The 21,296-nt window shown below is 55.6% G+C and overlaps 1 protein-coding gene across 1 annotated transcript in view; it reads left to right on the top strand.

The window, feature by feature from the left end:
• Positions 1-2,685: 2,685 nt before the first annotated feature.
• The window catches only part of LSS (lanosterol synthase), a 32,667-nt gene continuing 14,056 nt past the window's right edge, over positions 2,686-21,296 (top strand). The window contains exons 1-17 of the mRNA XM_040621771.1: positions 2,686-2,794; positions 2,926-3,094; positions 3,462-3,600; positions 5,938-6,046; positions 6,968-7,089; positions 7,364-7,460; positions 9,316-9,451; positions 9,754-9,862; positions 10,449-10,567; positions 11,877-11,974; positions 12,497-12,524; positions 14,313-14,369; positions 15,034-15,105; positions 15,433-15,483; positions 16,023-16,172; positions 16,811-16,907; positions 17,762-17,867. Coding sequence (XP_040477705.1) covers positions 2,781-2,794; positions 2,926-3,094; positions 3,462-3,600; positions 5,938-6,046; positions 6,968-7,089; positions 7,364-7,460; positions 9,316-9,451; positions 9,754-9,862; positions 10,449-10,567; positions 11,877-11,974; positions 12,497-12,524; positions 14,313-14,369; positions 15,034-15,105; positions 15,433-15,483; positions 16,023-16,172; positions 16,811-16,907; positions 17,762-17,867 — 1,673 coding nt within the window. The 5' untranslated portion in view covers positions 2,686-2,780. The remainder of the gene's footprint in view (positions 2,795-2,925; positions 3,095-3,461; positions 3,601-5,937; positions 6,047-6,967; positions 7,090-7,363; positions 7,461-9,315; positions 9,452-9,753; positions 9,863-10,448; positions 10,568-11,876; positions 11,975-12,496; positions 12,525-14,312; positions 14,370-15,033; positions 15,106-15,432; positions 15,484-16,022; positions 16,173-16,810; positions 16,908-17,761; positions 17,868-21,296) is intronic.

Consider the following 21,296-nt stretch of genomic DNA (forward strand, 5'->3'; position numbering starts at 1 on the left):
GAGTGTCAGATGGTTCTTGTGTCATGGGTGCAACATCGTACCTCTGTGAGGACGTGTTTTTGTCAAAGCCCTTTCCCATACCTTGCACCATCTCCCATTTCTCAAAATTTCCTTTTTTGATGTGTTTTGTTGTCTTTCTTCATAGAGGCTTTCGTCAAGTGTCTGGCTCATGTCGATGATGGGGCTCTGAGGAGCTTGTTGGAAGCTCTGTGTCAAGGGATACAGCTTGCCAGCTGATAGGCTTCTCCACTTATCTCCACTGGGTCTCAGATGCCAATGTTTGCAGGTCTTTTGGGGGCCATTTGCTCCAGAGGAATCCTCTTCTTACTGCCTGAAGCTGTATGGCTGAGTGGGAGAAGCGGGACTGGGCTCCTCCATGAATGTAAGTTTCACTCATCCCTGTTTCCAGTGGCTCTCAGCTGTGTTTTGTTCCTGAGTTCACACCTGCTCTGACTCAATTGTTAGATGTGATAAGACAACTTACTGGTGACTGATAAGAGCAATCTTAGGAAATGTGAAGAGAAAATCCTGGTGGCAGAGTTTTCTTTCCTTTTTTGGGGTGGGGGAAGGGATCTATCATCCCACTTCTTATTCAAGGGTCTTCCAATTCCTGCACCTTCCTTGGGTTCGTTAGCAAGAATGGTCTCTTATTGATGGCTTCACCCCCACATATGGGTTTCAGCTTTCTCTGGCTTGCTAGGTCAGTTATCCCTGCTTGTATCACAGCCTCTAGAATTTTGTTGATCTCTTAGTTTTCTGGTACCTCCTCTCCAGTTCTTTCACTGAGTTTTTATCTTTTATTACTTCATGTAAGTAGAGTTTGGATGGGAAATGGAAGTCAATCCTGTGCTCAGTCTGACATGTTTAACTGGAAATTTCCCCCTTAAAAAAACCAAAACTCTTTTGTCTTCACATTTCCTAAGATTGCTCTTATCAGTCACCAATAAGTTGTCCTGCCATATCTCTAATCATCAATTCTCGGACCTTATTTTACAATCCCTCCACAACCTCTACACAGACGACCATGTCTTCACTTGGCTTTCCTGACTCCACGTGCCTCTGGTTTTTCTCCCGTTTCTCTGGCCACTCCTCTTCTGAACTGGAAACTGTTGGTGCCCCCGGGCTCATCCTAAAAATCTTTTCTTTTTTTTTTTTTAATGGATTTTATTTATTTATTTGACAGCCAGCCAGTGAGAGAGGGAACACAAACGGGGGGGAGTGGGAGAGGAAGAAGCAGGCTCCCAGCGGAGGAGCCTGATGTGGGGCTCGATCCCAGAACGCTGGGATCACGCCCTGAGTAGGAGGCAGACACTTAACAACTGCGCCACCCAGGCGCCCCTAAAAATCTTTTCTTTGGAACACTCACTCTCTAGTTGATCTTGTCCAATCTGATGTTTTCAAACGTCACCTAAAAATAGGTAACTCCTAAACTCCTCTCTCTAGCTTTGTCCTCTCCCTTGAACACCAGCCCACTCCAGTGTACCTACTTGCACGTCTAATGAGCATCTGTTTTAATGTAGCCCCAGTCTAAGTTGAAATTTTCCCCAACACCTTCTCTACTTTTGTAAATGACACCATCCTATGCCCAGTCGTTCATGCCAAAAACTTCAGTCTTTTATATCCAGTTCATTGAAGAAGCTGGAATTGGTGGGGTGCAAGTAGAGGGGAGCATTATTTTCTCCCACGACTGTCTCTAGAAACTCTTATCTGTGAATTCTCAAATGGATTTTTACACTTTTTTCCTTTCCAAGTTACTAAAAAAAATATTATTTTGCTCATAAAAAGTCCAGTAGAGTAAAATATCGAAACTCAAACTGTGCTCCAATTGACACCTCTTTCCTACCTCGGCTCTGCCAGACTCTGGGTTAGAGACGTGCATGTAGGCTGGAGCCCTGATTCCCACCTAATTCTTTAGGTTTGGAGACAAACTTCCGGTCTGTTTTCTACTCCAGGGAAGTGTGGATTGGTGGATTTGGGAGGACAGCCGGGTAAAGTGCGAGCACACTCGCTGTGGCCTGCAGCCTGGTGGGCATCTTCTCATGGCACCTGCGGCGTGGTGCTTGGCGGGGCAGCTCTGTGGCCTGGAGGCTGTGCTGGGAGGTCGAGAGATACCTGCCTGATTTCGGGGAGGATCAGTATTGCCCTCTTGATGGCAGATCTCAGGCATGTCTTCCAAACTGGCTTTGCATCTGTGGAAGGCGGGCATTTCCATAGCATCTTCCCGCCGGGTCGCGGCGCCGGCTTCTGAACGAGGAGAGCAAGAGGCAAGCGTCCTTCACCGACCCTCTGAAGTCCGGGTGTCCCGGGCGCCGGCAGGGCAGGCATGGGTGCGCGGCGCGCCTCCGGAGCCCCCGCCGCCTGCCGTCGGGCCGTCTGCCGGGGGCGCGGCGTCGGGCGCTCGGAGCCGGTCCCCTCCGTGTCCGCGTGGGCACCGCCCCTCAGCCCGGGTCCCCGCGGCCGCCGTCCCCGCTGTCTCCGCCTTTCTCTCCTCCCCTCACGGTCAAGACCTTTCACCCTTGAGTTACCCTGCGGCCCCTGACGCCCCGGCCCGGCCCTCCCCGCCCCTGGCTGCGGTCCCGCTCAGACCCCGCCCAGGCCGCGCCCCATCGCGCTGGGACGTCGGGCTCTCGACCACTGAGGCGGCCGAGCGCGCCCTGGGCCCACCTTCGCGGCGCTCTGATTGGCTGCAGGGCATCGGCCCACCGCTCCCCGCTGTCTGCCGAGGCGCGCTGGCGGGGCCGCGGCGCAGGGGCGCAGGCGGCGAGCGGTGCGCAGCGGTCATGACGGAGGGCACGTGAGTCCCCGCGTCCCGGGACCCCCGAGAAGGGAGGGCGCGGTCGGGGGCGCGGAGGGGGCGCCCTGCCCGCGGGCTGCCGGACGGGACCGCGGCGGCTCAGCCGAGCGCCCCGGCGCCCTCGCTCCCAGGTGCCTGCGTCGCCGAGGCGGCCCCTACAAGACGGAGCCCGCCACCGACCTCAGCCGCTGGCGCCTGCGCAGCGAGCGCGGCAGGCAGACGTGGACGTACTTGGCGGGGGAGGAGGACCCGGGCCGCGGGCCGACGGCGCTGGAGGCGCACTGCCTGGGCCTGGACACCGTGAGTGCGCGGGGCCGCGGGGCCGCCCAGGGCAGGGGGAGCGGCATCGGCGGGCCGTGAACTCGCTCGGCGCCGCGTGGGAGCCCGCCGTGGCCTCCGAGGTGGGGCCCGGGGAGCGAGCGCTAGGAGGCGTCGGCGCGGGCACCCGGCACGCGTGGCGCCTGTGGCCTCGAGAAGCTGTGGACATGGGTGCCCGGGAACCCGACGGGGGGCCGGCCTTCCTTTCGCTTTGCCGAGCGGTGCCCGCAGACTGCGGCTGGGAACGGTGACCGCTGAGTCCGGGCCGTTGCTTTGGCCTGGGCCGTCCGTGACGTGGCTCCCGGCCTGGCCTCGGACCCCTCAGCTCCCATGTGTCTCTCCTTGGCAGGGCGGTTACTTCAAGGACTTGCCCGAAGCCGACACAGCCCGCGGAGGGGCTCTGAACGGGATGATGTTTTACGTGCGGCTGCAGGCTGAGGATGGGCACTGGGCGGGGGATTATGGCGGCCCACTCTTCCTCCTGCCAGGTAGGTGGGTGCTGCCCGGCTTGTGGACGAGGCCACCCTGGGGCACCCTTGAGGCCCTGGCCGGGCCCGGTTCAGGCCCACGGTGAATGCTGTGGTGTGAATAAGCAGGTGACAGCCCGGGAGCTTGCCTGTGAAAGGTCTCTGGAGGGTTGCCCTGTGCCTGTGCTGCCCCCTGGCGTTGGTGCTGGGGGATGGGAATGAAGGCGCCGCTAGCCCAGTGTTCTCAAGAGGGAGGCCAGGGGTATTCTTGTGGGGCAGGGGAGGAGTGGCTCTTGAGTCCCAGTACAGAGTGGCAGAGGCACTCCAGGTGGGGGACCTAGCCTCTGTAAAGGTGTTAGAGGTGGGCAGGTGATGGGTGGGTTTGTTGTGTTTTTTTTTTTAAGATTTTATTTTTAAGTAATCTCTACAACCCAATGTGGGTTGTAGAGATCAAGAGTTGCATGCTCTACCAACTGACTGAGCCAGCCAGACGCCTGATGGGTGGGATCTTTAAGTTTTCTTTGGGCAGGTTGGGGGAGGCCAGGCAGCTTGCGCATGTGAACTTACCTTGAAGGGGTGGCTGAGGGAGCTCAGGCAGAAACCTGCAGGTTCAGTTGGTGAGTCCTAGGAGGAGTCATTTGGGCCTTCTGGGTACTGAACTGATTTGGCTAGCTAAAACCATTGTGTTCTGAGACTGTTTCATTAAATAAATACTCAGCTGTGTAAGGTGAGAAATTCCCTTCTATGAACTTATGTAGAAGGACTCTTTTTCTCCTAGTGGGAGGAGCATTGGGAATCCATAATGCTCTTGTCCCCCCTGGGCTGTACAACATTGTATCTTCTTGTCCAGGGACCTATGGGCCTGTCCTTAGGGGTAAGTCAAGTCTTTCTTCTCTTTGGCCCCACCTGGAGCCTATTGAGCCTGTTGCCAGAGATCTTCATGGGGAGGCAGCAACACTGCATTTGCCTGCTCTGGGCAAGGTGACAGGACTTCACTGTGTCTCAGTCACCTCATCAGTGACATGGGCATGATGAGAGTCAGGCGAGGTCATACATGCACAGCACCGGGGACAGCTGCATTGTTTCATGCTTGCTACTGCAGCTCTGGGCTCTGCCGGGGCTCCTCCCCTGTGCAGGCTGCAGGTTGGGTGTTTTCCTTCCCCCTTTTGAACTTTGGATAGACCGTCTTTCTTAGGTTGGTCTGTTCAGAGGTACTATACAGGCTTTTTCCATGACTGGCTGAGCTTTGACTGGTCCTTCCTTTTCCTGCTTTAATTTGGAAAATGCTCCTGGGGGCCATGATTCTGTATAGACAGTTCCCCATTGAGTGTGGTTCACGTGGCATTGACTATTCCCATGGGTCTTTATGAGAAGGCAGTGACATGGCATTGGCTTGCTCTGACCCCGGGCAAGGCGTTAGGACCTCACTGTGCCATGGCTGCCTCATGTGATGTGGGGAATCGGATTTGGTCATATGCGCACATATATGCATCACTGTGGTGAGCCCTGACTCTGGGCTCCATCCCCCTGGGCTCCAGCCCCAGCCTCACTACTTGAGGCCCGTGCCTCAGTTTCTTTGCCTGTAAAATGGGGAAGACGCTGGCTCTGTTTCTTGGCCATGTGTGTGTCTTTGTCTTGACAGCATCGTAACTATAATGAAAAGAGATGGGCTTGATTTGGGATGATTTTTTTCAGTGAATCTCTGCAGCATCTCCAAACCTAGCTGCCCTTCTTCTAGGATGTGTCTCCATGTGTGTGTGTCTTGCAGGGTTTCTGATGCCTCTGAGCCAGAGTGAGGCATGTATTCCATGGTGCATTTTGGTGGGGCCTACCCAAGACACACACCCCCCTCACCTCCCTTGCAGGGCACCACAGGCATGCGGCTGGGGAGGTGGGGCTGGGGGTGGTCTGTGAGCATCATATTCAGGAGGGCTAGGCTGGCAAGGTTTTTTTTTTTTTGGATAATATTTATGGCCATTGGCCATCTCCCCCATTTGCAAAATGACACATGCTAGAAAAAAACCTATAAAACAGAAAAACTTAAGCAATAAATCTTACCCTATCCAGGGGTGAGCCATTTGGTGTTTCTTTTCCAGCAGGTGTGGACAGGATTGTGGGACCCTAGAGTGGTTGAGAGGGCTTCGCACACCCCATGTAGGGAATGTCATGTGTTGTTGCTGCTCCCTGGGGCCTCACGTCCAAAGTCCCTGATGAGGCTGGAAGGAATAGCCTTCTCAGGCTCGTTTCCATGAAAAGGAGACCGCCGGATCAGCTCTCTGTAGGGTGGGTGGAAAGAGGCCTGGGCTTAGCAGTGCTGAGTGCCTGCTCCCAGTGAGGAACATCTTTTCTGCCACGTAGGCCTCCTGATCACATGCTATGTGGCCCAGATCCCTTTGCCAGCGGGATATAGAGAAGAGATGGTGCGGTACCTGCGGTCAGTGCAGCTCCCTGATGGCGGCTGGGGCCTGTGAGTCATTTTGTTACTGCACGTGTGTGCATGTGTGTGCATACGTGTTCTTATGTAGGAGATACACCTGTCAGGAGTGGGGTGACTGTAGCTACTATGGACCTGGGGTGGGCGGGAGGAGAACGTGGTAGGAGGGAGGTTGGCTGGGTACTGTGTGCCAGCCGGACCCTGGTGTCCTCGGCGTCTCAGGACAAGTGGCTGCATACTCTAGGCAGTGGTTTTATAGCTTGTGTTGTAACTGGGCTTTATGACTGGTTGAGAGACTCTCGACACTCACAGCCCCCAGAAAGCCATCTGGCTGTTATCACTGAGGCAGAAGGAAGTCCTTGACTCTGAGATGGCAGCAGGTAGAGCCGGGGGCCAGGTGCCCCTCCCCATTTCTCAGTGTGCCTTTCTGACACATAGCTCACTCTGGGAGTAGGGCCTTCCCCCAGGGTGGTCAACTGCCTGCCCACTGTGGTCATGGGCTCTGGTACCTCTTGTTCTACATCCAGGGCTGGGGTTCCTCCTGGTGAGCTAAGTCCATACCACGGGGATTCTCCATCAGAGTTCTTGGAGAACAGCTCAGCCTCCGTTTGCCCCTTGACGGGGCCTCTGGAGCTTGTTCTGTGTGCTGTAGTGATGAAGGAGCCTTAGTTGGGTCACTGCCCTGGGACTGGTCATGTTGATTCAGGGGTGGGAAGCAAGCAGAGGAGGCAGGCAGGTCCTGCACGGGCAGTTTTACAACTGTTCGATTATGGGAGGTACGTGAATTCTTATCGGGGAACGGCAGTTCTGAGTGTTTCTTATGTTGTCATGTTACGTCAGTGAAAGGTATTTTAACATTTTTGATTTTTCTCAGGGAATTTTGCTGAAAGCTTTGCTTAATTTCTTAGAAGTACTGAAATATGGCATTCTCTTATTCCATCTCCTCTCCCCAAGGCATGTGGAGGATAAGTCCACAGTGTTTGGGACTACACTCAACTATGTGTCTCTGAGAATTCTGGGTGTCGGGCCTGACGATCCTGACTTGGTACGAGCCCGGAACATTCTTCACAAGAAAGGTACTCCTTGCACAACACGTGCTGGGTGCTCCTTCCTGCAGGTAGAGCCTGTGAATGTCTCTCTTGGGGCTGGACTCACTTATCTGGGGAAGCCGCTGGTTGCACCCAGCAGCTGTGCTGTTGGGCAGTCTGCAGCAGCTCTGGAGCCTGCTTCTCACCTGGGTTTGAGGACCCTTAGCACTGTCTTCGGTTCATGCAAAAAAGGGCGCATGTGATCCCTGGGGAGCTGATCTTCACAGTAAGGCAGGTGATATGGGACTTTTCTTTTCCGTAGGTGGTGCTGTGGTCATCCCTTCCTGGGGGAAGTTCTGGTTGGCTGTCCTGAACGTTTACAGCTGGGAAGGCCTCAACACTCTGTTCCCAGAGATGTGGTATGCTTGCCCTTCTGTGGTTGACTTGTGGCTGGGTTGCCAGTGCCTTCCTGAGTGGGGTGACAGGCTCTAGGTCACTTGCTGCCTATTACACAGATGAGGGGGCAGTCCATTCTGTGGAGTGAGGCTGTGTTAGGCTCCTAGTGGAAGCCCTGCTTGGTTGAGTCCTGCAGACAGATGGAAGGGGTTCCCAGTTGGGCTGGAGGGAGAGAGGCACTGTGGGCTGGGGCCATGTGGCAGGTGAGTGGGGCCGCACCAGGCTGGGAGAACTGCTGGTGTGGGGAGTGTGAAGCTCTGGTGTTGTTACAGGAGGCTGTGCTGTCTTGTCATTATGGACTTTGTGAGCCTCTGTGGAAGTAGAAACAAGAAGGCAGTAGTCCATGCAGCCCTTGCCGGCCTCAGCACTGGGGTGTGCTGTGCTTTTTCCTGTGCGCTTATCTTTCTGCCGGTGAATGGGAAAGTTAATCCCAGACAGCATGCGTCACCTGTGAGCCCTTTGGTGTGTATCTTTAAAAGAGAAGAATTTCCTTGTTAATAGAATCAAATCAAAATGCTGTTTACTCAGCAGAATCAACACTAATTCCTTATTGTGTAATAATTCTAACCAGTGTCTTAACATTTTGTACATCTCCCCAGAATACATTCATATGCGTGTAAATCCCCCAGTGTCACCTTCAGGAGGTGAGACCCCTGGTAGAGCCTGGGTAGAACCCCTGCTGGCTCTCTGGAGCCTGTCAGCAATGTCGTGGCCCCCCAGGGAGCTGTCAGGGAGGCTGGGGGGCTGTTGTGTTAGACGACCTCGGTGCAGGTCATATTTGGTGAAGGGTTCTGATGCCAGGGTTGAGGGCTCCACCTCTGCAGCCTTGAGGGGTGTTGACGGGGGCAGAGGGTGGTGAGGTGAGGTGATGGGAGGGGTGCTCTTACCCAAGGCTGGCATTTGAGAGGAGGTGGGGAGGGATTCTGGGGCCATCCCTGCATTCCTCACTGGCAGCTTGCCAGGTGCACTGTGGACCTGTCCAGTGTGTAAGGAGTGGGCAGAGGAAGACACTGAGCAGGTGCCGGGAGGGCGTGTGGGTGTCAGGACACTGTTGTCTGTGCCCTTACGTGGTGGGCCTGGCAGTCAGTGCTGGTCTTTCCTGGAGTGGTTTTGGAGGGGTGGGTGAAGGTGTGCAGGGTGCGGGACCTGAGATCCTGAACCACTCCAGCTGCAGAGAAGCTGTAAAATATGCCTTTTAAAGTGAGTGGAGGAGCCCTGGGGAATGAGGGAAGTGGCCCGAGACCAGAGTTGGTGGGAGTGGTGGGTACCTGCCCAGCTCATGGCTGGCCTGCCCATGCCCCTCACACGTGAGGACAGGCTTGAAGGGAAAGTGGGAAAACACCCCAGGTACCCACCTACCCAGGAAGCTGGTGGAGCTGTGTATGCTAGGGTCAGGCTAAATGTCCGGGCAAAAACATGTTGGTGGAAATAACCCTCAAAGCCTCAGTCCTTGGGAAAATGTGCCAGTTCCGAAGGGTTTTAGATAAACTTTTTATTTCCGGAAAAGTTGCAAAGATAGTCCAGAATGTTCCCGTAGACCCTTCACCCTGTTTCTCCATTAACATTTTATGTTACCATGGTACCTTTGTCCCTGCTGAGAAACCCGCAGACAGTCCTGAAAGTTTAGAAGTCAAGTTTCCTGGCTTTTGATGTGTGCAGCTGAACCAGGAGGAGTGGTTGTCACTCCTGCAGACTGTGCCTGTCGGCGCCCCACAGGAGCATGGCCGTGTCGTGCTGGGGGCCGTGCTGACTGGGGCTGGGGCTGCACGGGTGGTGCTGGAGGGGGCTGGGACCTTCTGCTGACGGACTGTTCCGCAGGCTGTTTCCTGACTGGGTACCTGCGCATCCCTCCACGCTCTGGTGCCACTGCCGACAGGTCTACCTCCCCATGAGCTACTGCTATGCCACTCGGCTGAGCGCTAAGGAGGACCCGCTGGTCCAGAGCCTTCGCCAGGTAAGAAGTCCTGGGCAGGGACCCCCAGGCCTGGGGGTCACCCTCGAGTCTGACTGCGCATGCCTGCTTGCCTGGGACCGTGTGGAGCTGAGTTCCAAGGAGTGAGGGTGGAGTCACCTTCCCGGACCCTAAGCGACTACCCAGAGGGGCTTGTGTGGTGGGACGGGCTCAGGTCACCTAGGAGCAGAGTCCGCCTGGGGAAGCAGGTCCCGAGATGGGGCTCCGGGTGCAGGATGTTCATTAGGGTGTGCCCTTGGGACGGCAGTGGGTGAGGAGGGTGCTGAGGTGCTGCTGCCCCCCAGGAACTCTACGTGGACGACTATGCCAGCATCGACTGGCCGGCGCACAGGAGCAGCGTGACCCCCGATGAGCTGTACACACCGCACAGCTGGCTGCTCCGTGTGGTGTACGGTGGGTGCTTCCTGAGGGGCTGGCGGGCCTCCCAGGACTTGGCTGGCACCTCAAGTGATGCTGAGTCTCCTCCCCTTTCTCACCCCCTGTCGTTGGGGCCCTGTGGTGACCAGGAGGGCAGCTGTGTGTGCTTCGTGTCCAGTAGGTCTGCTCTGTCTTTGCCCCTGGAGCAAGCCTGGGGCTGGAGCTCCTGGACAGGAGGATTGGGAGTTGTGGGCCTGGAGGGCACACTTGTTCCTTCCCTTCGGGGAGAAGGTGCAGGTCTCCGTGGAGCCCAGTGTAGGCCCATCTCCCTGCAGGAACCTTGGTAGCCTGGGGGCCAGCATGGGGTGCCATGTATGGAAGGGTCCTGTTCCCTTGCTCATGCATCCCCTTGCTCATGTCTTCTGTGCTGGGCCCCAGGGTGGGAGCTGGGTCCCTGCCTCAGTCAACGCTGAGATGCACCCCAGCTGGATTTCTGTTCAGGAAACACGGCGCTAGGGGCAGGGCAGGTCAGCATACCAGGATGTCAGGGAGGGTCGGTGGGGAAGACAGGGTAGGGAAGGGCTCAGGTGCTGTCCTGTGCTGATGACCTCACCCCCTGCAGCATTACTCAACCTGTATGAGCGCCACCACAGCACCAGCCTGCGGCAGCGGGCCATCCAGAAGCTGTACGAGCACATCGTGGCAGATGACCTCTTCTCCAAGTGCATCAGCATTGGCCCGGTCAGTGCTCCCACTGCCCTGTGTCTGTACCCCCCATGTGGGGTGAGGAGTTGGGGTAGGAGGCCCTCTCGAGGCCAGTCTCTGGAGCTGCGAGTGGGGGTCTTCCTGGAGGTGAGGTCTCCCACCCGAGTCTGGCAGACAGGAGCCCCCCCCATCTGTCCCCTGTGCTCCTCCCACATTTAGTACTCTCTTCCCTCCCCACCACCTGGTGTGTTGGGAATGCTACTCCTTGGGCCACCTCTCAAGATCTTTCTGGCCAGTTGGGAGGGATGCTTTTCCTCCCTTGACCATCTCCCCACAGAACTCGCTACCTGCCCTTGCCTTGTGGGGTTCAGAGTGCTGGGGTGCTTGGGTTCCAGCCCTGGTTCCTGCTGAGCCTGGTGACTCAGAGCTCTCACCTCTGAGCCTCTGGGCTTCTGACCTGGCTTTGCATTGTGAGGCTGTGGGGCCTGGCAGAGGCCCAGCGAGGACACACTTGTAGAGGCAGTATATCCCAGACAGCGCAGGGTTGGGGTGCTGCCTCACAGCTGTGGGGTGACAGCTGCAGGAGACACTGTTGTTCTGGGCCCCTGGCGGGCCATGATGGCAGCCTTTCTGGGTCAGTCCAGTTGGTGCTGTGTCACGCAGCTCCACTCCCGATGCTGCTGGCTGGTGTTCTGTGGGGCTTGCAGCACCCTGCTGGATTGTGACCTGTGGCTGCCTCAATGCAGCCGTGGGTCGTTTACCTTTTAGCAGCAGTGTGATCCTGTGTGGGCTTTTGGCTTATCGCTGAGTGCACATCTGACTTGAATGAGAAGTGCTGCGCTAACTGGATCTTACGAGATGCCAGAGTGCAAGGTTTGGGTCTTTAGAACATTCTAAAGCAGTCCCTGTCCCACAGGTCTTGTCTGTCTTGTCTCTCCCATGCTCCTCAGGCTGTGCTGTTCTCTCTGTCTGAGTTATCTGAGGCAGCATAAGACACGGCACACCCCATATGCCCACCACGGGCCCCACGTGGGGCCCCCAGCCCTCGAGGTGGCTGTGGTCGCTTGCCAGCTGGCTCAGCTCATGTTGTCTCTCACAGGATGCCCTGCCTTCTCTCTGCGCACATGCCTCAGGCCTTTCCTGCCTCTCTTTCTGGGGGTACAACCCTCGCTTGGTCTCTGGCTCTCAGGGCCTGGCGAGCCACGAGTGCTCCGCTCAGAATGGAAGGCCTGGTCCAGCCCAGAGTGAGGTTTTGCTGGGGGCCCAGTGTTTGGGCTGTAATCCTCGTGCTTGGGAGCTGCTGTAGGTCTGGAGCAGGGTCCTGACGGGGCCGTGTCTCCCACAGATCTCAAAAACCATCAACATGCTTGTGCGCTGGTACGTGGACGGGCCGGCCTCCTCCGCCTTCCAGGAGCACATCTCCAGGATTCCTGATTACCTCTGGTGAGTTGCTGGAAGGGCCTGGCTGGTCAGGGTCACCAGGTTCCTGTCACGTGTGACTGAGAGCCAAGGGCAGACATGCATGGGGGCCTCCCTGGGCACAGCGGCAGGATCCCATATCTCAGTGTCCTGGCGAGGATGCTGTGGGGTTGGAGTAACACCTGGAACCAGGAATTTCAGGGTTTGTGGAAGATGGTGAAGGTTATCTTTGAGTTAAAAGATGTGCCATGTAGCAGGCACTTCTGGTGGTTTTGGAAGCCTGTGGGCAGGTGGGGCAGGCTCAGGTTATGTCAGGAAGGCCTCCCCGACAAGGATAACTGGTCAGTCACTGATTGCGGTGGGACCCTGGTGGGTGGGTGTGTCCCACGGTGTCCCACACGGGGAGTCCTGCATTCAAGGGGGCCTCTTCCCTCTGGCGGCCATGTGGGCCTGCTGCCATATGCGGGGTGAGCCGGGCTCTGGGTGGCCACCTGACTTCAGCTCTCTGCCTCTACTCCCTGACCTGGGCTTTTCTTGTCCTCACAGGCTGGGCCTCGATGGCATGAAAATGCAGGTAAAGGCTACAAGGCCACAGCCGCTTTCTTCCTTTTCAACCGTTCCTGTTCTTTGGGTTTGTTAAGATAACTGTTCCTCACAGTGAGTTCTGGCAGCGTGTGCTGAGCGGCTGCAAGTATCTCCAGTCCTGTGTCTGAGGGGACAGCCAGTGGCAGGGATGCTGACAGGCCCCAGGGGCTGTGGGAGGGCTGAGGGTCTGCAGCAGCGTCCCCGGCCCGTGGGAGCAGTCTGTAAGCCAGCGTGGTTCAGAGCTGCAGGTCAGGGGGGAGACGAGCGTCACATGGCATTCTCGATGGGCCGGTCTAGTTCTGCTGAGACCACTGACCCCAGTGCTCGCATGCTGGGCCTGACATGCAGGAGAGTGGCAGGCGTCAGGCAGGAGGAACCTGTGCTTCACGCCCCCAGCCGAGCACCTGCAGAGCTGCCCTTGCCTGAAGGGTTTCCATCTGCGATGCGCTCCCAGGTGGCCCTTCTCCACATTCGCTGCTCCCGTTTTGTGCCATTTACTGCAGATGATGTTCTGCTGCCGCCTCTCCCCCCGGCTTATTTCCTGTGTGTGACCCTGGGGGTGGAGGTGCCTGATCCCGGTGTGGCCGGGGCTGACCTGGTCCAGACCCGGCTGCAGGGGCTCTGAAAGCAGTGAGCTTGGGAGCTGTTGGGTCACCCTGTGGGGGTTTTGGCTGCTGTCACCAGTTGGCTCAGTGTGGGAACGTGGAGCGTCCAGCAGTGTTCTTGGATCGGGTGGGCCACTGGCCCTTTAGGACGGGTACACACAGACCCAGCAGCGTCTAGCGCAGAGTTCACCTCAGTGTCCTTGCCTTACTTCTAGCTCCCTGACTCCTACCTGCCAAGAGGAGGAGGGCGTCGAGCCCCCATGTGGGCTGTTTGTGTCGTCTGAGTCCTTCGGTGCCCTAGCTGATTTGTTCTTACAAAACGGCTGTGCTGGTGTCAGTGCCTTGCAGGGTTGATGACAGTCCCTAGTTTGGTTTTGTGGCACATTTGTTGGCGTCAGGGTTTGAGCCAGGTGGCTGGTCCTCGAAGCCACTTTTGTCCAGTGGTCTGGGTGCCCTTCCTTCCTGGGTGATTGGTTCCTAGAGCACCCGCCTTCTGGATCTGCCTGATTGTTTCCTCTGTGCCCTGTATTTTCTGCAGCTGGTGGTTAGACCCTGAGGCTTGATCCTGAACTGGTTTTGGTTTCTTTTGTCCAGGAGGCTTTCCTCGTGGCAGGTGGCCTTCCTACATACTGTCCTGCAAGGCCATGGTTTCTGATGCCCCCTCAGGGCTGTCAGTTGGTCAGGGCTCTGATGTTGCCAACCCTGTCCCTATTATCTCAGTGTCTGTCCCCATCTATCTCTGTTCCAGTGGGATTTGGCCACTGGCATTCTCGTGGGACCAGTGTTGACTGGTGAACTAGGCTGCTAGGGTGGGATTTGAAGGGGGCCTTCCCAGATCCGTTGAGGCCTTAGCTGGGCCCCACCACATCCAGGTGTACTCATATGTGAGGGGGTGTTTCTGGTCAAGGGCAAGAGTGTCACAGGCACCAGGTGGGGCTGCCTAACCCTCACCTGCCTGCAGGAACAGCCCCTCTCCGGCCCTCATGGGCATTGAGGGGTGCACAAAGCGTGGAGCTTGGGGTCAGGAGTTGGCTGGGCTCCCACCTCTTTGTAGGAGCCGTTGGGAGCCCCCAGATTCCTCCTTGGCCCCCCAGGTACCCGTCAGATCCTGGGTAATGTGGGTGGGTTGGGGGAGCTGCACTGCTGCTCTAATGGCTCGTCCTTGCGTGCAGGGCACCAACGGCTCGCAGGTGTGGGACACCTCATTTGCCATCCAGGCTATGCTAGAGGTATGTGGCTCTGCCTCCTTGTTCTTCAGCCTCTAGTTGACCTTCTCGGGTGTCCACTGCTCCTTCCATAGTGCATATGGCAGCTGCTGACTCTGACTCTTTGCTCACCTGGGCTCTGAGGCCTCTGGTGATGGTCCCACCAAGACAGTGGTCTTGCCCAGCAGCTTTGGGTGGTGGGCCATCTGGGAATCTTCAGGAGCAGGGAGACTTGTAAGGTCTGTTCCTGGGGAAACAGGGCAGGAAGCTTCTAGCAGGTGGAGTGGGCTCTAGGCTTTTCTCAACACTCACACTGCTCATTATGGATACCTCTGAGCACATGCTGGAGAGAAACCAGAATGTGTTTTTGTGCTGGTGGGATTGAGGGTGGTGACATTCTGGAGAGCCTTGAGGAAGGGTCTGGGGCACATGGGGGTCTGCCTTAGATGGGGCCGGGGTCATCTGGACATGGGATGGCTGGGCCGGGTTTGGTGTGGACTCTCTCCTCTGTCTCTCTCATTTCTCCATCACATCTTTCTGACTTGTCAGCAGAAACAGAAGAGCCTGAGACACAGGTGGGTTTGCTCCTGTTTCCCAGTGGTGGCAAGACGTCACCAGGATTGTCTGGGAACCAGCTCACCTGTGCGCTTGTGCCAGTTAGCAGCTCAGCCTCTGTTGTCTTTTCCAGGCAGGGGCACAGCACAGGCCTGAGTTTTCGTCTTCCCTGAAGGAGGCACATGAGTTTCTCCGGATCTCCCAGGTGAGGCCGAATCTGGCCTGTGCCAGGGGCTGGTGGGGCTTCCCACAGGCAGCGGTGCCACCTCCTCACCTCTCCCTTGGCACCCCTGCCTGCCCACTCCACCTCAGTGCCTGGTCATGTTTCCCCAGCAGTGGATGGGGCTGTGGGCCATGGGCCACGGGGGTGATGCCTTGAAGGGTGCCTTTGGCTCTGATGGTTGAGAGGGCCATAGGGCAGCGGCTGCGGGTCCCTGCATAACCGTACCAGCCCCTGCCGGCCCCAGTGTCTGCATGGTGGTGACGTGGGACCTCCTCTGCTTTCCACATGTGCCTCTTGGATGCCTCCCAGGTCCCAGACAACTTCCCTGACTACCAGAAGTTCTTCCGCCAGATGAGCAAGGTACCACAGCCAACCCTGGTTGCCCCGAGTCCTGGCCCTGGTTGGCTGTGCTTTGCCCTTTAAGAGGACTCTTCCCTCGGCTTCCTGGGGCTTCCTGCTCCAGTAGACGCACAGCACGGGGTTCCATCGGTGCGTCCGAGGGTTCCCTGACTGGCGGAATGTGTGTGTGAGGTGGGGCTTCCTCACGCTGCCACGTCAGGGGCTGTGCGCACACGCCTGTGCCTCAGAGATGCTTTTAGACGGCAGTGTGTGCAGGTAGCAGAGACCACGTTCTGTCGGAACATGGATCAGGGTGACGTGGTGCTGCAGAGGGTGGAGGGCAGCTCCTCTGGGTGTGTGGGAGCGTGGACACAGTGTGTGTGCCTTCTCACAGTGGGTTGGGAGGCCTGTCCACGTGTGTGTGGGTGAAGCTGTAGCTGCACCTCGGGTGGCTGGGCCCCTGCACTGGGGAAGAGGGTGCTCTCACCTTGGGAGGTCCTGACGACCAGGGTACGGGCTCGGCCGTCCGCCCTGGCCATGACAGGCCCCACGCTTTGCAGGGTGGCTTCCCCTTCAGCACACTGGATTCTGGCTGGATTGTTGCCGACTGCACAGCTGAGGCCTTGAAGTCCATCCTTCTCCTGCAGAAAAGCTGTCCCTTTGTCACCAAGCACGTCTCGCGAGAGCAGCTTTGTGATGCTGTTGCTGTGGTGAGGCTGCTAGGCCTGGGGCTCTGGGCATGGGGCAGTGTGCACGATGGAGCCCGGGCTGCCCCTCCACACACACTCAGGTCCGCTTAGCTCTGCATGTGAGCTGCACTTCCCATGGCGTTTGTCTCCGCAGACCCCCGGGGTCAGACTGCAAGCCCAGAGGGGCGCGTCCTCTGATGGCATCTGTGTTTGGGGAAACCATGAGCCCTGTGCTGGGGGCTTGTGGATCTGGCAACTCGCCAGGGAGGGCTGGCATTCTCCACTGGGTGTCTGAAGAGAAAATGAGAAATTCTGTTTGTGTCTGTACAAAATCCTTTTCAGTACAACCAGTTTCTGTGCGTGTGTTACAGCGGAGATCACACAGCTTGGCAGTACACATGTGACTTATGGATGGATAAGCAGGTGCATGCCAGGGTCCCACCTGGTCACTCGTGGAGCACCTACTTGATAAAGTTGCAGCCCACTGCCCTAGGCACCAAGGGTCTCGGTTTAATGCGAGAACTGGCTCCCTGTTCCCCATCCCTGCTCGATGGGTCTTAGCCTTGGGTGTTTCTAGAAAGGTCCACCACAGCTTGTGGGCTCCCCTTCATGCTTAAGTACATGGGTGAGCTTTCAAGATGTCCTCTCTCTGGTTTTAGTTGCTGAACATGAGAAATTCTGATGGAGGGTTTGCCACCTATGAGACTAAGCGTGGAGGGCACTTGCTGGAGCTGCTGAACCCCTCGGAGGTCTTCGGTGAGTGGTTGGCCGGCCAGGTGGTACATGAACCCAGGGATCCTGCACGCCGTGAGATGGATTCATCAGCCAGAGCTCTGATTCTTTCTCCAGGCCAGGAGCAGTGCCAGCAAAGGTGCTGGCAAATGATGGTGGATCCTTTAAGGAGCACCCCCTAAGCCATGGAGTGTTCTGTGCTGCTTAACCTCTGAAGGTGGCCATAGTACCCATGGTTGTGGATGGAAAAGCTGGGGTTTTGTTTCTCAGAGGTTGGTGGAGGAGTCACCGGGGTTCACACTGGGCTCTCTGGCTTGAGCCTGGGCTGGCTCTTGCTGTGCGCTCTGTCCTCTGTGGAATCCATCCTGTGTCCTGGGTGCTCTTCACAGAGCCCAGGCACCCTGCAAGGAGGTGCGGGTGGGAACCCACTGGCCCTGTGTGCTCCCTGCTGTGTGCCGCGGTTCTCGTCTGCCAGGGCAGCTTCTTTCCCTGAGTATGCCCTCGCATGCCCCTGTATCCCTGCTTCCCGGTCTCAGTCTCACTTCTACAGCTGTTCATCGTGGTCTAGTTGGGGTGGGTGTAGCTCTGCCCTTGCCTCTCTCCTTTACTCTCCCACTGGCCCAAATGTCTTACAGCCAGATGTGGGTCTCCAGGTCACTGTGGAGGTGCCGGCCACCCTCCCACCTGGTGGCCATGTCTCCTGGGCCAGTCACTGGGGACTCTTTCCTTATCTCCTCTGGAGGACGGTCAGGCTCTTGCTGTCCCATGAAGGCGCTGCGTGTTATGGCGCTCTCATTCTTTGTGGTTTGGAGTGAGTTGCCAAACTGGGTGACGAGATGAAGCTCATGTATGTGTTGATCCTTCCTTCCGTCTCCCAGGGGACATCATGATCGACTACACGTATGTGGAGTGTACCTCAGCCGTGATGCAGGCACTGAAGCTTTTCCGTGAGTGTTTCCCAGACCACAGGGCCGAGGAGATCAGGTAAGTGTGGCCTTGGCACAGGGATGTTTGCTACCCATTCAGGAGCCAAGAGCTGGGATGCTGCCACCCTGGACGCCGAGAGCATGGTGGTGCTGGGGTGGATGACTCACTGCAGGGAGGGGACTCTGGAATACAATTCATTTAGTAACGGAAGGGATTTCCAGTGTTCCTGAATCCAGTTGTATGCCTCGAAGTACAGTAGACCCATGGACAACTCAGGGGTTAGGGATGCCAAACCCCCGCGCAGTTGAAAATCTGCATATAACTTTCAATTCCCTGAAACCCTAACTGCTGATAGCCTGCTGTTGATCGAAGTCTTTCCAATAACATATGCAGTCGATGAATATACATACTTGTATGTTGTATTTTTCATATATTGTGTTCTTACCATAACGTAAGCTGGAGAAAAGGAAACTAATATTAAAGAAAATGATAAGGAAGAGAAAGTACCCTTACAGTACTGTACTGGTATTTATCGAGAAAAATCCACTTATCAGTGGACCCGCAGAGTTCAAGTCCATGTTGTTCCTAGGTCAATTCTGTATCAACTCTGTACTAGGGGCTCAGAGTAGCACGACTATAACACAACAACCAGTTACTTTTCCCATCTTAATATTGGTAAAGAAGATCTATATCGCAGCTGCACCTGTGTCCACATAAACGGTGGTTTTTAAATAAGCCTGTCCTGTTGACATCTGACACGCTTGGAGAGGGACACCCGGATCTCACGTGCGGTGCCTGATGAATTGTCATGAAGTGGACACGCCCGTGTGACCACAGCGGGCACGCAGATATTACCCGAGCTCCCCTTCTGGTTCTCCTCAGGTGGCTCCAATCCCACACTTGGGGGATCCCACGGTGGGACTTGTGGGTCTGGCTTTCTCCGTTCACTTGGTGCTTGTGAGGCCCAGCCAGGGGATCACGGAGCGGCAAAGCCCGCCTCTCCCTTGCTGTCAGCATGTCTGTGGCGTGCATGTGGCAAACTTTATTTATCCATCGGTTTGTCTTGGATCCTCGGGGGCCGTTCAGGGGGTTCCTATGAATCATCCTGCTGTGAACACTCTGTGCTTGTCTTTTGGGGCCCGGTACCCATTCCTTGAGGACGTGTGCTTAGGAGCGGACCGCTGTGTGATGGGTACATTTGTGCACCTCCGTAGACCCCCCTTCATCCCAGTGTAATCCCATCGTTTCATGCTTCGCGGCAAAGCTGCCGTGGACTCAGCTGCGTCATAGCGCGCTTTCCTTTTTAGGTATTGTTGGGTTCAGTTTGAAAAGTGCTTTTTAAAGGATTTTTACAACTGTGGTTATAGAGAAACCAGTCTGCAGTTTCCCTTACGGTGCCCTTTCCAGGCTCAGGCTCTCCTGTGAAAGTGATGCAGGACTCGCAGGAGGACCTGGCAAGTATCTTTTCTTTTGAGATTCTCTGAAAGAGTTTGTGAGAATTTGTGCTATTTCTGCCTCGAGTGTTTGGAGGCTCCATTTGGGCCTTGAGTTTCCTTTGAGGGAAGGTGTTAACGTTTTAATTATAGGTTCAGTTTTATTTGTTCTAGGACTGTACAGATTTACTTTTCTTGTGTTTGTACCAGTTCTCAGCTCCATTATATGTGGGTCTGCACAGAGCTGCCTGCAGTGTCCTGAACAGCAGCCCCGTCCCCACTGAGTCCTCATTTCCTTCCCGACATTGGCGGCCTGGGCCTCTTCTCCACCAGCAGCTTGTCAATCTTTTCTTTTTTTTCTTAAGATTATTTATTTATTTGAGAGAGAGAGAGTGCGTGAGTGTGTATGCGCATGAGCAGAGGGGAGGAGTAGAGGGAGAAGCAGACTCCCCGCTAAGCAGGGAGCCCGATGCAGAGCTCGGTCCCAGGACCCGGGATCATGACCTGAGCCGAAGGCAGACGCGTCACCGACGCAGCCACCCAGGCGCCCCGGCAGCCTGTCAGTCTTACCAGGCTTTTCAGAGAAACTGTCTTCAGTCTTTGATTCTGTCATGGCATACGTTTATTTTTTTGATGTGAGAGTTTTTTTTTTTTTTTTTTTAAAGATTTTATTTATTTATTTGACAGAGAGAGACAGCCAGCGAGAGAGGGAACACAAGCAGGGGGAGTGGGAGAGGAAGAAGCAGGCTCCCAGCCCAGGAGCCTGATGTGGGGCTCGATCCCAAGACCCTGGGATCACGCCCTGAGCCCAAGGCAGACGCTTAACGACTGCGCCACCCAGGCGCTCCGAGAGTTTTTGGTTTTATCAGTTTTTGCTCTTTGTTATTTTCTTTCTATTTTTATTTCTTTTTCTAATTAGACAGTTAAATGAGTTTCAGGCTTTCCTTTTAAATGTGTGCTTAAGTCTACGGTAAGTCTTGGCGTACCATTCAGTTAAAATTACTTTCTGTTTCTGTTGTGAGTTCTTCTCTGGCCAGGAGTTGTTTAGGAGTATGTGGCTTTACTTCCAAAAAATTGGAGGATTTTCTAGTGGTGTTTTGCTGGTTTCCTTCTGTTCGGGCAGGCGGCGCAGCCACTTGGGGGCACTGTGTTTTGTTGCGCGTCTCCCACTCGGGCCTGGGGGTCCACGTGCCCCAGGCTGCGCTGCAGGATGATCTGTGGTCCCTTCCTCTGGGCACAGTTTGTCCGCAGTGACACTCTCGTGCAATTGACCTTTTCCCTTAATAGATCATCGTTTTAGGAAGTTTAATGAAACTAAAGTGTGCTTCTTGGAGGAGACTTGGACAAGGCAGAAGCAAGTTGCACTTGGCCGCAGGGAGGAGTCCGTTAGGACTGCTTGATCCCACCTGCCGTGGTTCGTGTGGAGCTGGCTGTGCTGGCGAGGTGTCTGAGAGCAGGGGCGATGTCTACGGTCAGGCTGCGCTCTCCTGCTTCAGGAGTCACAGTGGTGGCAGGTATTTTGTTGTTTTAGTGGCCTCTTGGTTATTTCTAAAGTTTCATTGTCATTTTCCAGCTTTTCCCTATTGTAACCTTAATGAATGTTGTCTTATTAGATCTTTATCTGGGACCATTATTTTTCCCTGGAGCCAGCTGATTTTGTGGACAGCCCGTGTGGGGAGACCCCCTGCTCTTGCCCTTTCCCGGTGGTGTGGCCCTGGTTCCAGTCGTGTCACCTGTTGGCCCGGGGGGAGGGGAGCAACAGTGTGGGAAGCACAGGGTGACTGTTATTACCATGGAAAGCTCTAGACAGTTTGAAGTGTTTAATCTTTAAATAGATGTATTAATTTGTGATATTAAATTTTTAAATTTATCTGGAAAAGATTTAGAGATACAATTTGAGGTAGCCAGGTACTCTACTTGACTTGAAATTCTTTCTTAATATCAAATTTAAGGAAAGTTACAAAAGTAGTAAAAAGCATTGCTTGCGGTGCCTGGGTGGCTCAGATGGTTAAGCGTCTGCCTTTGGCTCAGGTCATGATCCCAGGGTCCTGAG

This window comes from Ursus maritimus, unplaced genomic scaffold (genome assembly GCF_017311325.1).
Source record: "Ursus maritimus isolate PB19 unplaced genomic scaffold, ASM1731132v1 scaffold_4, whole genome shotgun sequence".
Taxonomy (NCBI): domain Eukaryota; kingdom Metazoa; phylum Chordata; class Mammalia; order Carnivora; family Ursidae; genus Ursus; species Ursus maritimus.